The sequence below is a fragment of the Dromiciops gliroides genome, chromosome 2 (assembly GCF_019393635.1).
Source record: "Dromiciops gliroides isolate mDroGli1 chromosome 2, mDroGli1.pri, whole genome shotgun sequence".
Classification (NCBI taxonomy): domain Eukaryota; kingdom Metazoa; phylum Chordata; class Mammalia; order Microbiotheria; family Microbiotheriidae; genus Dromiciops; species Dromiciops gliroides.
This window is the reverse complement of record NC_057862.1, coordinates 316,322,609-316,338,708: the sequence shown is the minus strand read 5'-3', so window position 1 is coordinate 316,338,708 and position 16,100 is coordinate 316,322,609. Positions and strand designations below refer to the sequence as shown.

Genomic DNA, 16,100 nt, shown 5'->3' with positions numbered 1-16,100 from the left:
AAGGAGAGAATTTAGGCAGGATGTAAGGAATAGCTTCCTGATGATCAGAGCTATTCAAAAGCAGAATTGGTTTCCTCCGGATCTCCTCACTGGAGATCTTTAGACTGACCGCTTGTAGGGTAGAATGAGGAAGGGATTCCTGCTCAGGTAGAGGTTGGACAAGATGGCCTCTTATGTCATTTACAACTCTGTGACTCTGCAATGACTAATTCAGGCAGTTTTGATATGGATCATGTATCAAAAATAAACTCATGAGATGGTCTGATATTCAAATGTTGACCCTGTCAGAATATTTTCTTTTTTTTTTTTTGCGGGGTAATGGGGGTTAAGTGACTTGCCCAGGGTCACACAGCTAGTATGTGTCAAGTGTCCGAGGACGGATTTGAACTCAGGTACTCCTGACTCCAGGGCTGGTGCTTTATGCACTGCGCCACCTAGCCGCCCAGAATATTTTCTAAGAGAAAAATTCTGGTCCCAAAGGACAGCCATCACCCTCCTTGTGAGGGTCCCACACCAACCTTTTCAGTGCCGGCTTTGGAGTTCTCTGGTTTCACTAGGATGGATGGTGGAGCCGATGCAGGTGGCTTTATGGGAGGTTCGCTCTTGATGGGGGCTTCTTTGGTTTCCACAATGATGGAGCTGGCAGCTGAATGGATCCTGCTATCAGTGCCTCTGTTTCCAAAAATAATGGCAGGCTCACTGGTTGGAGAAGGCCTTGTGCTAACCTCAATCACAGTGGCAGTTGGAGGTGGCAGAGGAGCGGATTTTGACTGGTAAGATGGGAATGGATGGGTTCGAACCGAAACTGTTGGGGTCCGCCGGAGGGAGCCAACAATGGGGTTTGGGGACCCAGACAGGGATGGTCTCTGAAGTGATCCATCTGGAAAGCAAGATGATTTAGATATCAGTTACAGAGGGGCCCACTTGCTTTTGTCAGGCTCAAGTCCCTATCTGGAATTCTTATCACGAGTAACAATAGTTTGCAATAGCCTGGAACACTGCAGTGCTTTTCTAATATGAATCATATGCATTCTCTCAGGATGACTCAAAGGACTAGGCTCACATATCTATTTTATACCTAGCACAGATAGTATATGTTTAGATGCTGGCATTGTTTTGGGGACAATGTTTCTTTGTTTTTCAAATTAGGGAGTTGGCCATGATGAGACCTATATTTTGTTATTATTCTGTTGTTTCAGTTGTGTCTGACTCTTCATGACCCCATTTGGGGGTTTTCTTGGCAAAGATATTGGATTTGTTTGCAATTTCCTTCTCCAGCTCATTTTATGGATGATTGGACTGAAGCAAACAGGGTTAATGACTTGCCCAGGGTTACATGGCTAGAATCTGAGGCTGGATTTAAATTCAGGAAGAGGAATCTTCCTGTCTTTAGGTCCAGCATTCTATCCATTTTGCTACCTAGCTGCCCCCAAATTAGGGATTTAGGCCATGATAAGACATATATAAGATGGTAAATTTAGTCATAAAGGACCATTTAAGACTTAGCTAGTACAATCCCTGCACAAGTCACTTAACCTCATTTGCCTCAGTTTCCTCATCTGTAAAATGAACTGGAAAAGGAAATAGCAAACCTCTCCAGTATCTCTGCCAAGAAAACCCTAAATGGGATCACAGTCAGACAAGACTTAAATGACTCAACAACAAAGTATAATTCTTTTTTATCTAACAGATGAGAGACCCGGAGAGGTTAACTAACATGGCAGAAGCTGAAATCTGAACTCAGGTTCTTTGACTCCAAATTCAATGCTCTTTCTACTGCATCAGCTGCAGAACAATTTACTTGTTCATAGTGATAGCAGCAAGTAGGCTAGCCCCATGGAGTCATGAGATCATAAGATCACAGTATTTAGAACTAGAAGAAACCTAAGTCATCTAGACTAAGCCCCTCATTTTACAGATGAAGTCAAGGGATTAAGCAGGAAGGTCAAACTGACTTTGTCCAAAACCTGGATTCTTTCTCTACTCCCTCCCTTCTGGCTTTTAGGGAAATCATTATGATAATAAGGATGAGAGACTCCTTTCACCAGATACCTGGTGTAGAGGTCAGAAGGCATTATTTTTGGTGGAGAGGCAGAAGTAAATAGGGATTTGGAAGATAGTAGGATCATAGTAGGGTAATCAGATGATGCAGTGGATAGAACACCAGGCCTGGAGTCAGGAAGATCTGAGTTCAAATCCAGCCCCAGACACTCGCTAGCTGTGTGACCTTGGACAAGTCATTTAACTCCTATTTTGCCTCAGTTCCTCATCTGTAAAATGGGGACACACTGGAGATGGAAATGACAAATCACTCTGGCATCTTTGCCAAGAAAACTACATAGATAAGTCCACGGTGTCGCAAAGAGTAGGGCAGTACTAAACAACCACAAAGGATCATATCAAGGTGTTTTGGAAATTGAAAACTGAGTTCTGCACTAGAGAAAAGAAATGTGTTTTCTTTTTGATTCACACAGGCCAAAAGATATTCATTCTAATGCGAGAAATGCACTTCTGATTTTTGTTATGGCAACCGTAAAACATACAGGATCCTTGGAGGTCCTCTGGCTTCAGGCATTTTGTTTTGCAAGCTAAGTGGGGAGTTAGACATTTATTTCTGGGAACTCCTAGAGGCTTTCATAGTTTTGCCTTAGGACTTTTTCTCTTGTTAGGTGCCACAGCATTTAAGGCTTTGGAATCAAGATGCCTTTACCTAGAGGGGACTTACCTTTAGCTATTCCCCATAGAGAAATTTTAGAATCAGTTACTAGTATTCTACTGACATAGCTATGGCCTGTTTCCCAATTGGTTCTTTGATTGTAAGCTCCTTGAGGGCAGGGACTGTCTTTTGCTTCTTTTTGTTTCCCCTGGGCTTAGCACAGTGCTTGGTACATAATAGTCACTTAATAAATGTTTACAAATTGATTGATTGAACATTGAAGGGCAAGCCAGTGGCTAAGCACCATTGGTCCTTTCAGCTTTTTTGAGTGAGCTAGTGATAATTTGCATTTATTTCACCCTCCCCCCCAATCTTCATCATCTTCCTCCCCAAGTATGATGCAGTGTTTTGGGGACTGAACACAATTTTCTGGTCATTTTCTTGCTCAGGGCATTGACAATTTTGTTAGAGCCAGAAAGCAAAAACCTTGGAGGCTCAGCCCATTCTGATCCAAAATGCTTCTTCTAAGTTGTTATTTGGTTGTTTGGTGGTGTTTTTTTTTTTTTTTTTGGTGAGGCAATTGGGGTTAAGTGACTTGCCCAGGGTCACACAGTTAGTAAGTGTTAAGTGTCTGAGGATGGATTTGAACTCAGGTCCTCCTGAATCCAGGGCCAGTGCTCTAACCACTGTGCCAACTAGCTGCCCCTTAAGTTGTTATTTTACAATGAAAAATTAAGATTTGTACCTGATCCAATTAATGTCTAAACAGTCCCTAAAATTCCATGGTTAGATTAAAAAAAAATTAGATCCCCCAAAAAAACAAAAACAAAAAAACAAAAAAGGAAACCGAGCACTAGGGAAATTAGAGTATCATAAAGAAGACTATAGAAGAAGAATTTTTAAATATGTTGATTGCCCAAGGTGGGGTAAAAAATTCTCTGCATCCATATGCTATTAAAATCTCAAAACTAAACATGTTTACAATTGGGTAGACTGACAATATGAAGCTGAAATGTTTGAGGTGAAATACTCTTTTGGGGTCTGCTAGGAAATGATTTCCCAATTTACAGTAATGTAAAATCCCTGCTTGCTCTGAATAATTAGTTCTACTACATTTTCATATTTAACCAATCAGCGGGAATTCCAGGGGCCCTGTTTAAAATAAGATGGAATGCTCACATTTGTAGATTACATTTGTTCTTCTGCGATCTCCTCCCTAATTCTATAGAAAGTGAAAGGATTGAGCATAAGGAGAGAGCTGTTATGGCTGTCATGGAGACTAAATCACAAACACAAAATTCCTATCAGGCTTCAGTTTATTGCACTAACCTGTGTGCACTGCTACCATTTTGACCTTTCTTTATTTGGACAAAGGCACAAAAGGTGGTATTATGGGGATTTGGAAGGCCAACAAGCAGTCTAAACTTATGGAGGGTTTCAGATCCTTGTTCTGGAAAACTAATGGGATAATTGCCACTGAAAGTCTTCCATGAAAGTCCTGGGGATAGGGGCGGCTAGGTGGCGCAGTGGATAAAGCACCGGCCCTGGATTCAGGAGTACCTGAGTTCAAATCCAGCCTCAGACACTTGGCACTTGCTAGCTGTGTGACCCTGGGCAAGTAACTTAACCCCCATTGCCCCGCAAAAAAAAAAAAAAAAAAAGTCCTAGGGATGTCCTGAAGCCAGCTCTCAGAGGTTCTCAAGAGATGATTGTTAAAATTTCAGTGTGAGCATTTACATTTCAGAAATTGACAAAACACTTCAAATTAGTGCTTGATTTATTGTCTAGACTTGAGAAAGGAGAAAGGAAGTGAAGAAGAAAATGTAATAATGCAGACTAAACTCAAAGTAAGTCCAGCATATGTGTGTGTGTGTGTGTGTGTGTGTGTGTGTGTGTGTGAGTTGTGTTTTGGTGGAGTTTTTTCCTTTTTGTTTTTATTTTTTTGAGAAAATCTAGACTGAGTAGGATCACTATTCTGCCTGTAAATGGTTAACCATTGGAGAACTGGTTGTTAAACATTATCAGTGAACCACTGGTCTTATTTAGTATTGTATGATGTTTGACCCAGGCCAGATTGCCTCAAAACAAACAAAAAACAACCACTAAATAACCCAACTGAATTTTTGTGAGGCAAAATATTTTCAGTGGTTCAGTTAAATACCACATCTCTTGTTTTGAAAAATGGGTTTGTCATAACTTAAAAACAATTTCACCCATCTCTTAGTTGAGAACAAATATTCCTTTACATTAGGGGTCCTCAAAGTTTAGTCTTTGACTCCACAGGTCCTCAAAACCTTTTCAGGGGGTCTTTAAAATAAATAAAAACCTTTTTATAATAATACTAAGTTTTATTTGCCTATTAAAATACTCCTTTTCCACTCCATATCTGTGTGAGGCCAGATTTTCTTCACATACTTCAACCAAAAATAACATACATCAACAAACTGAATTCTCAGATATGAGAATCCATTTGTCTTCTAAGCCAGACTTTTAAAAAATTTCTAAGCCAGATTTTTAAAGAGATTTGCAAAAATGTTAAATAATGCCACTCTTCTTGTTATTTTTTACAATAGTTATTTTTAATTAAACAATGTTATTTAACATGCAATAGGATTATTTTTGTTGATTTTAAATGAATTAATACATATTCAAAAACATTTATCAGTTTTAATTACTAATTCACTAAATATCAATAGATATAATTTACATAAACAAAAGCTCTTTGGATAATCCTTACTATTTTTTGAGAGTGTAAAGTTGTCTCTTGAGACCATCACTTACTTTTTCTCATGCTGCTCCGTACTTTCCGAAGAGAAGTTTGTCCAAAGGCTCCTGGCCCACCTATGTTTCTTACTGGGCTGACTACAGCTGTTGGCACAAAGACTGATTTAAAGGAATGGCCTTGTCTGGGCTCATTGTCTGAGATACTCCCTTGGGATGAAACTGAAGAGGTGGATAATGTCCACGTGGCGTAGAGAGCAGGAGTCCTGGAATCTGGAAAACTAGATGTCTTCCTGGTGGATATGTTTTTAAAGGGAAAAAAAGAGAATTTTACAATAACAACAATAATAACAACTAATACAACATAACAATATACATTGTATATTATGTATGTGTTACATATAACAATATATTTTATAACATAATATAATAACATCTTAAGTTTTGCAAAGTATTTCATATAACATCTCTTTTTTTGTTTGTTTTGTTTTGTTTTTGCGGGGCAATGGGGGTTAAGTGACTTGCCCAGGGTCACACAGCTAGCAAGTGTCAAGTGTCTGAGGCCAGATTTGAACTCAGGTACTCCTGAATCCAGGGCCGGTGCTTTATCCACTGCGCCATCTAGCTGCCCCACATGACATCTCTTTTGAGCCTTCTCAACAACCCCATGAAGTCATTAACAATTTGACAAGCATTTATTAAGTGTCTACTAGTCAGGTACTATGCTACGAAGCACCAGAGATATGAAGAAAGGCAAAAATCACTCCCTGTTCTTAAGAAGCTCACAATAAAATGGAGTGGGTGCTATTATTATCTCCACTTTACAGATAAGGAAACTGAGGTTGAGGGAAGTTAAGCAATTTGCCCAGGGTCACACAGCTAATAAGTGTCTATGGCAGTATCTGAACTTAGGTCTTCCTAAATTCTTAAATTCCAAGCCCAACACTTTATTCACTGTGTCACCTATGTTTATTATTATATTTATTATTTATTAAATTAGTTTAGGGTCTTGTACTTTATATGTGGCAACCCTTCAGTACTTTTGGCTCCTCACTGTCCTCTAAACCTTAGATTATCAACTAATATTATTGAAAATCAGGTCACAAACTTAATTAGATATAATAATATTCTTAATATAATATAATAATATAACAAAATATTCTTAACCCCAGAGAGCTATTGGAATGGGATTCTAGAAGAGTACAGTTTCTCATTTTCAAGTCCACTTATAGAAGCAGAACTGTTATTTCCTCAAACTTCTGCCCCATTTCAATCACTTCCTTATTTACTGAAGTTATTCTTGGCACTTGAATGAACAGCTTATACAATAACTTCTTGCTTAGTGTGTATTTAGTGTGTTCATTTATCTGGTGCTTTCAGATTTGCAAAGTGCTTTTCATTTGTTATTTCAATTGATCCTTACAAAACCCTATAAACTAAATGTCATTATTGTCCCCAATTTATAGATGAGGAAACTGAGGGTAAGAGAAAAGTGGTATACCAAGGTCACACAGCTGGTGGGTGTCTGTTAGGAATATGAGGCAGGATTTGAATTTAGTTCTTCTCATCTCCAATACTTTTTCCATTGCACCACACAGCTGCCTCAATTGTAGTACTTTTTATTTATTTATTTATTTATTTTGGCGGGGCAGTGAGGGTTAAGTGACTTGCCCAGGATCACACAGCTAGTAAGTGTCAAGTGTCTGAGATCGGATTTGAACTTAGGTGCTCCTGAATCCAGGGCCTGTGCTTCACTCACTGTGCCACCTGGCTGTCCCCAATTGTAGTACTCTTAAAAAAATACAAACCTGATTGTAATCTCTCTTAAAAAAAAGATTTTTTTTTAAATGAGCATGACAAACCTCAATTATAATGTCTTTGAAAGAAACCATGTATTCTTGGTAAGATCGCAAATGCATAGATGATACACCCCTATTTTGTCTTCACCAGACCCCTGTGATTTCTATGGCATAAGGAATTTCCAGCAAAGAAAATCCGTTTTTCAATGCAGGTCAGCACCTGAGCTAAAATGGATGGTCTTAGAGAGCTACCCAGGGCAGTGGTCTATAAACTTTTTTGATCATGAACCCCTATCAGAAAAAAAATCTGACTACTACCCATATGTGTGTTTACTTATTTACAAATTATATATGTATACTACTATAAGAATAAAATTATATACATTAATAAGATGTATACAAAATTATGTGTATTATAAATAAAAATAAAATTTATATAATAAATAAATATAAAATGTCCACAAAAATTATGTGCATTATAAAATGTCCACAAAAAAGGAAATAAAAAAGGATAAGATAAAAATGAAATAATATTTGATCCTTGAGTGAATAGGGAGCTATTGGGCATTTACTGAGTGAGGGACTGAGATTATCACACCTGTACCTTAGGAAAATCTCTTTGGCAATTGGGTGAAGGATGATCTGGAGAGGAGAAATTGAGACAGGGAGACTAATTTTAGGAGGCTATTGCAATTGTCCAGGCAAGAGGACTTATCTGAACTAGGGTAGTCTCCATATGAGTAGAGAGGAGACAGATGCGGGAAATGTGGAGGTAAAACCTAAAAGATTTAGCAAGTGGTCAACTATATGGGATAAGGGAAAGTGAGAAATGAAGGATGATACCAAGGTTGCCATCCTGGATGACTGGAAGGGAAGATGGTGGTGATCTTGACAAAAAATAGGGAAATTGAGGGCAGCTAGGTAGCGCAGTGGATAAAGCACCAGACCTGGATTCAGGAGGCCCTGAGTTCAAATCCAGGCTCAGACACTTGACACTTACTAGCTGTGTGACCTTGGGCAAGTCACTTAACCCTCATTGCCTTGCAAAAAAAACCAGAACAAAACAAAAAATAGGGAAGTTGTGAGGAAGGGTTAGGGTGCTGGGAGAGGATAATGTAATGATTTCTGCAATGTAAAAGGCAGCTAGATGGCTCAGTGGATAAAGTGCTTAGTTCTGGAGTCAGGAAGACCTTGGTTCAAATGTGGCTTTAGACACATCCTAGCTGTGTGACCCTGAGCAAGTTAACTAACCTCTGTTTGCTTTAATCCACTAAAGAAGGGAATGGTAAACCACTCCTTTATCTTTGCCAAGAAAACCCCATGGACAGTACTTGTGTGCTATCATCTACAAGGTCATGTAGAATTAGACACGACTGAACAATAACAAACTTTCAGTGAAGAACACAACTCATCTATGACTTTTCATTCTGTGTGATTCACTCTGTTCTAAGCAAAATGAAAAGGCGGGGGGAAGGTTCTTACTGACCTTTCTTCTCTGAGGGGTACCTAGTACAGCTATGAGGTTACATGGGGAACAATGAATGAGTACATGGAGAAGGGGAGGGAGTGGAATTTTCTCAGTGGCATGTGGGTGGCTGATGTTATGTGGTACAGGTTATATGCCATCTTGCCTAGAGGGCAGGAGAGATTATAATAACAGAAGGAATGGGGCTGAATAGGGTAGTGTTGGGGTATAAAGGTAGACATGTTTTTTATTTTGGAGATAAGCCCCCAAATTGGCTATCACAAGGAGGATGGTATGTGATCCCTTCAATTCATTTCCCCCTTCCTGATTAATCACACACCTTGGGGCAGCTAGGTGGCCCAGTGGATAAAGCACCTGCCCTGGATTCAGGAGGACCTGAGTTCAAATCCGAGCTCAGACACTTGACACTTACTAGTTGTGTGACCCTGGGCAAGTCACTTAACCCTCATTTCCCTGCAAAAAAAAAAAAAAATCACACACCCAACTTGGGTTGATTAGGCCATGGACTTCAATTCAGAGAGCACTGGCATAGGACACTGAAGAATCTTGCCCAGGATTCTACAGCCAGTACTTGTTGAAGATGGGAACCGAACTCAGATCATCCTGATTCTAAGCAGCAGTCTATATTCATCATGTCACAATATTTCTCATACACTCATTAGGCTTTTAATACATATATATTGATTGAAGAAGTGAAGTTCCTTGAAGGTAGGGATTTTCAATAGTAGGTAGAAATCCCATTCTACTTACTATCTGTGCAATCAAGGGTATATTACTCAAGCTTTCTGAACCCTGGTTTTTTCCATCTTGAAAACTGGGATTATAATAGCACCTATGTATTGCTGGATTGTTGGGACAGTTCACTATACTGGGGTACAGTGACCCAAATACCAAAGGTGTTCAATAATTTTTGAAATAGATACTGGTAGAAAGCGGCCAACATGGCGGGCAGACTAGGCCGGTTCCTGAAGGAGACCTGGTCCAAGGAGCCAGTGCTGACGGTGTCCTTCGCCATCGGAACTATGGCTCTGCTCTTACCTTCGTTAAGCCCCTATACGAAGTATGCAACCATGATCAACCAAGCTACACCTTACAACTACCCTGTTCCTGTTCGAGATGATGGCAACATGCCTGACATCCCCAGCCACCCTCAGGATCCTCAGGGTCCTTCCCTCCAGTGGTTGAAGAATCTGTGAATCTTCCATCTGTTTTCCCCTTTCCCCCCAAATAAATGTCCTTGTCTTATCCCAAAAAAAAAAAAAAAAAAAAGAAATAGATACTGGTAGTGTTGAGCATCAATATTTCATCAAACCACTGCTTGATATGAAAGTATATGCTAAGGTTAATTTTGTTTTTTACTCAAACCCAATTAAAACACCCACTGGGTCGCAAACACTCTCCCTTTAGGCTTCATGTTTTCTGCCAATCAGAAAATCACCAAAGGCTGTTAAGCTGCCTTGGCCTTGTTGAGTCTGCTGAGTCCCCCACATGAGCAGTTGTCACTCCGGGCCATATCCTAGTTCCTCTGTTTGCTGGGGAAGGCTGTGAACTCTTTAACCTAACCCAATAGGAAGCTTCCCCCAAGTAGTCCCACCATTCAGTTTGTCACTGCTGATTAAATTACCTCTGCTAATTCACTAGGAATAAAGTGTACCAAGGCTGGCAATGATAAGCTCTCTCTCTGGCCCCCCTTTTCCCTTTCAAAGGACTTCCTGGTCTTTTCTGGGATTCTTTCTTTTTCTCTTACTTAAGAAGGTGATTTATGGTTTAATAATGGGTCAGTGTTTCTATCAAGATAACTGAGGCATCACTTCATTATGGGCAATGCTTCCTACAATGGATGAGCAGCTAAGTACAGAAACTAATGCCTGGGGCCAAAGGGGACTTTCTTTCTCCTTGGTCTTTAAACTGGTTATTGTTTCACTGACTGGGCTTATCAGTGAGGAAGAAGGTTCAGGGCTATCTGATGATTGGAGGTCAGGCTACATCATGTAGATTTATAGATGCAGGGGGAGAGGAAGAGAAATCACCAGAGCTTGAGCAGGATCACCACCACCAAGCCAAGCAGGGTACTGTGTACTAGGCCATCAGGATTAAGGAGTCAAATGTTCTTTGACATAATAATAAATAATACCTAACATTTACATAGTGTACTTACTAGGCATTCCAGGCACTGTGCTAAGTACTTTTCTTTTCTTTTTTTTTTTTTTTTAGTGAGGCAATTGGGGTTAAGTGACTTGCCCAGGGTCACACAGCTAGTAAGTGTAAAGTGTCTGAGGACGGATCTGAACTCAGGTACTCCTGATTCCAGGGCCGGTGCTCTATCCACTGCGCCACCTAGCTGCCCCTGTGCTAAGTACTTTTACAATTATTATTTTATTTCATTTTCACAAAAGCCCTGGGAGGTAGGTGCTATTATGACCACCAATTTACAGATGAGGAAACTGAGGCAAACTAGAGGTTTACTGACTTGTCCAGGGTCACACAGCTAGGAAGTATCTGAGATTGGATTTGAATTCAGGTCTTTCTGATTCCAGGTCCAGTGCTCTACTCACTGAGCAACCTAGTTCTTTTGACTCTGAAAAATGAATTGGCAAGGGGCAGCTAGGTGGCGCAGTGGATAGAGCACCGGCTCTGGAGTCAGGAGTACCTGAGTTCAAATCCGGCCTCAGACACTTAACACTTACTAGCTGTGTGACCCTGGGCAAGTCACTTAACCCCAATTGCCTCACTTAAAAAAAAAAAAAGAATTGGCAAACTGAAGAGGGAAATAGCAAAGGCTAATTCAACACAAGGACCACACATAATTAATTAGGCCAGTCCCAGGATGTTCAACCTGTCCCTTCATTGCTTGAGTATTGCTCTTAGGGTGTGGTCTCATTTTTCTGAGCTCAGGGTTGGCCCAGGTACTAAGAATTCCTGGAGCCTCAGTCCCATGGCCAGCGCCAATTATTTCTATGTTCTTTAGCAAACAAACCACTTCATTATCCTACTGTTCAGCACTTATCCAGTGTTTAAGGAAAAAAAAAACTACGAAAGTGCTTTGCAAACATTTATTAATTAATACCCAAAGCACCCCAGACAGGCAGGTATTATATATGATCCTTATTTTGCAGATGGTGAAGTCATAGGCAAAGGAAGATGATCCCTTGCTCAAGAACATCTTGTAGGTCTTGGGATCTCAGATTTGTTCTCTTTGCCTCAAGTGTGACATTGCCTATGAATTCAGACCACATGTGGCACCTCCCAGTTCTCTGCCTCTCAGACAGGAACAATTCTGTACTTTGTCCATCAGGCAGAAGAAATGCCAAAGACATTATTGCACCAGATGTGACCATTACTCTGATATTCCCCATAGGTAGGGCAAGAAAGGATAGGGATGGTCAGGCACTGGCAATAATTTTACATTGCTTATTCAATACTGAGCTTAGGAGACTAGCACCCACCTGCTCCACCTGGGCATAAACCAATAAGTAGTGAGAGAACAGACAAGGTAATGTAACCTTAGCAACTGGGTAGGTAGTGACTTAGCTGGAGACATGACCTCGCATGGAAAGTGGATAATATCCAAACATTCCACTGTCTAGCACAGAAACACAAATCATAGACCATAGAATGTTAGAGCTAGAAGGGATCTGGAAGAACATTCTGTCTAACTTCCTTAATTTCCAGATAAAGAAACTGAGGACCAGAGCACCAAATTGTGGCTTGCAAACCAGTCTGATGCTGTCAGGTAAGAGAATAGTTTCCAGCCCATTTTTCTCACTGTATTAACACCCAAGACCCACTAGCTTTTAGTTTTTATGAAATTTTGCTTGCATTGTGTCCTGAGAATCTAGTTTCCACAGGATTGGTGCTAATAAAGTCAACCCTGTCCTATAAGTGTGGCTGGTATCTTTGTTTAATCTGTATCCAAAGACTCTTTTTTTGGGGGGGCAGGGCAATGAGGGTTAAATGACTTTGCCCAGGGTCACACAGCTAGTAAGTGTCAAGTATCTGAGACCAGATTTGAATTCAGGTCCTTCTGAATTGAGGGCTGGTGCTTTATCCACGGTGCCACCTAGCTGCCCCCCTGCATCCACAGATTCTTTTTTTTTTTTTTGGTGAGGCGATTGGGGTTAAGTGACTTGTCCAGGGTCACACAGCTAGTAAGTGTTAAGTGTCTGAGGCCAGATTTGAACTCAGGTACTTCTGACTCCAGGGCCAGTGCTATCCACAGACTCTTTATTATTATTATTTTTTTAATTTAGTGAGGCAATTGGGGTTAAGTGACTTGCCCAGGGTCACACAGCTGGTAAGTGTTAAGTGTCTGAGGCTGGATTTGAACTCAGGTCCTCCTGAATCCAGGGCCAGTGCTCTATGCACTGCGCCACCTAGCTGCCCCTATCCACAGACTCTTAATCCTGGTCAGCCCTTCAGTAAATTCCTGTTCTTCATCACAAGAAAGACTGAGCAAGACCACAAACGGATCCATGTAAATCTTTCCTTACACTTGGAAAAACACAATCCAATCTATTCAACTCAAATTGTATGCTGCTCACAGGGGATGAGTACAGACATCTTTATAAATGAAGGATGACATTATTAAGCCCCGAGGAATGAGAGGAACTGACCTTTCTTTTCATATTGGAAAGATTAGTTAAGGGCAGATATTGCCTGTGTCCAGATGGGAAAACTTGGCATCTGTTACCTATATTCAAGATCTTGAGCTGAGGTGGCTTTTTCTGCATCTAGGCAGCCCAGGTGAAGCACCAACATGTCTAACACCTGGAAAACAGCTGGTGCTCCAATTACCCAGAGGACAACCTCCAAACACACTTTATCCTGGAAGGGATTTGAAAATCATGTCTTGTTCTTTTTACCCACTCATGCCCATAGGGAAAAAACCAGTGGTTACAGCAGCAACATCTCTGAAAATCCAGGACAATGATAACTGTCATTTACAGTTTGGAAGCAAGACTTTTATGGGCTTCAAAGTGTTTTATTAGATCTTTGTGGAGCCGAAGCTCCCTTTTATCTACTCCTGATATACAGTCATTTCTGGAGGTGAATTTAACAAATGCCTAAAACAACAACAATGCTACACAGGTGGTAAGCCAAAAAGGCAAGAAAGAAATCCCAAGCACCTCTTAGTTAATTGGAATTGAATCTTGCCTCTAGCACCTGTGTGTCTTTGCTGACATAACAAGGATCTTGGGTTGATGTCAATATGTAAACTAACACCTTAGCTTTAAGCACCTACCTACTAGGGGGAGTTCAGCACAAATTCAACTGTTTATTAGCTTTTCAGCCATATGCAACAGCAGTTTGGTTTTCCTTTGGTGTCCTCAGACATTGAGTTGATACATTAGTGTAATCTTCACCAGAGAAGTTGAATTGAATCTTTCACTTCTTGCAAGGGATTCTCCCCTTTCCCCTGTCAACTCCACACCATCCAATTCACCCAATTCAGCCTCTCTTTATATATTTTCAATGTCAGAGAGCTCATTACCTCACAAAGAAGCCCAACCCACTGTTGGGAAACTTTAGAGAGTACACTTTTATATCAAGCTAAGTTTTGCCTTGCAAAACTTCCAACTCTCATTTGGTCCTAGAATTCTGCCCTCTGTAACCACATAGGGCCTGTCTAATTTCCACTTCCAAATGACAATCTTTGACTGTTTGAAAGCAGAATTCATGTTTTTCCCCATAATATTTTTTCCCCCGAACACCTCCGGGTTCCTTCCACTTTTCCTCATCTATGATATGATTCTCAGGTCTCCCTCCCCTTACCATTATCTTTGTCCTTTTCTGAATGTACTCCCTCCCAGCCTCTGCCCCCCTAAACTTTTGAACCCAGTATTCTAATAAGTGATCTGGCAAGGGAACAGAGGACAGCAGGATTATTCCTTCCTGGGAAGGTGTGACCCTGTGGTATGTCATAAAGAGATCTTTGTTGTGTTGTGATATCCTTGGGGGTGCCTCCTTATCCTCTGCCAGTTTTTTGATTGAAGTTCTGAAGAATAAAAGAATTGGGATTTTTGGAAGAGGGAAATGGAGATAGAGAGGGAGATGGTGTGTGTGTGTGTGTGTGTGTGTGTGTGTGTGTGTGTATAGCCAGCAGAGCCTGTCAAATCATCCCTAATGCCCAGGAGAGGTTCTTAATCCTCTTCATGAAGCTGACAGTGGGCATGCCCAAACCTCTCAGAGGGAGATGCAATGAAGTCCCAAACAAAAGCTCACTTGTCCCTGTAAGCTCATCAAGTTAAACAGAGAATTCCCCTTATCAGTCCCCTACATATAGATGGCCAGGTGGCTGGATCAGTGAAGTCTGTGTCTGTGTTACAAGTTGAAAAAAAATTGTTCTAATGGGATAGCCCCAGTGGAAGACTTGGAAGAAAATCTTTTTTTTTTTTTTTTTACCATGGCATAAAAGGATAAAGAGTGATGTGAATTTCTGGAAATGCTAGCTAGTACCTTGGCATCCTGGGAAATTTCTTGATATGTTTTGGGGGAAGCAGTATGGTATAGCTTGAATCAGGAAGACTGGACTGTAAATCCCACTTCCCACACTTATGAGCTTTGTGATTATCATTACTTGATAATTATCATTACTTTAATTACTATCATTATTTGACTTCTCTGAGCTTCGGTTTCTTCATCAGTGAAATGGAAATTAATAATACCTCTAGTATTTACCTCAGTAGAGTTGTCCTGAGCCTCAAATAATCTATATAAAGTGCTTGGTGAACCTTTAAATGTCATCTAAATGTCAGCTATTATATTATTTTTCTTCCACATTAGATGGGGCATGAAATATGGCACAGTGGGGAAAAATGCTGGATTTAAGAGTCAAAGGAGGGGGCAGCTAGGTGCTGCAATGGATAAAGCACCGGGCATGGATTCAGGAGGACCTGAGTTCAAATCCGGTCTCAGACACTTGACACTTACTAGCTGTGTGACGCTGGGCAAGTCACTTAACCCTCATTGCCCCAAGTAAAAAAAAAAAAAAAAAAAGAAGAGTCAAGGGACCTGAGGTTGGATCCCATCTCCATCTCTGCTTCTAGTAGCATATTATCTGTGTGACTTTGGGCAAGTCATTTAAACTTTCTGATCTTTACTGTCATCATATGTAAAATGAGGGGATTGGACTAAATGATCCATCAAGGTCCTTTTCAGCTCTAAATCTATAATTCTATGATATATTGGGTTATATAACTTTTATCTGGTTCTTTCCTTTGCCTCCATCACACTCTGCCTGATACTTATTTGGGACCCCCACCAATTAAAGGATAAAAATACTATGAAGACACAGACTGCTCCTCTTTTCCACTTCTGTGCTCCTAGTGCTAAATAGTGTGCCGAACAGAGTCAGTACTTAATAAATATGTAATTGATGGATCCACAAATGAATAAATCAAGTAATTAATTAATAGAGGAAGTTGTTGAGACAGAAGTT

The 16,100-nt window shown here is 40.4% G+C and overlaps 2 protein-coding genes across 4 annotated transcripts in view; one reads left to right on the top strand and one right to left on the bottom strand.

Moving 5' to 3' along the window:
• SH3RF2 (SH3 domain containing ring finger 2) overlaps window positions 1–16,100 on the bottom strand; it is a 170,564-nt gene that overhangs the window by 21,978 nt on the left and 132,486 nt on the right. For all 3 annotated transcript variants that reach the window (XM_043980358.1, XM_043980357.1, XM_043980356.1), the window contains 2 exons: window positions 5,438–5,670; window positions 519–880 (listed from right to left, as the gene is read on the bottom strand). In XM_043980358.1, the coding sequence (XP_043836293.1) occupies window positions 519–880; window positions 5,438–5,670 (595 nt within the window). The remainder of the gene's footprint in view (window positions 1–518; window positions 881–5,437; window positions 5,671–16,100) is intronic.
• LOC122738313 (NADH dehydrogenase [ubiquinone] 1 alpha subcomplex subunit 3-like) lies at window positions 9,598–9,937 on the top strand. Its single transcript, XM_043980360.1, has one exon. The coding sequence runs from the start codon at window positions 9,604–9,606 to the stop codon at window positions 9,856–9,858; it is 255 nt and encodes an 84-aa protein (XP_043836295.1). The 5' UTR covers window positions 9,598–9,603; the 3' UTR covers window positions 9,859–9,937.

What these genes read in the sequence shown, in the direction of transcription:
- LOC122738313 (XM_043980360.1), top strand. Translation starts at nt 9,604, where the DNA reads ATGGCGGGCAGACTAGGCCGGTTCCTGAAGGAGACCTGGTCCAAGGAG.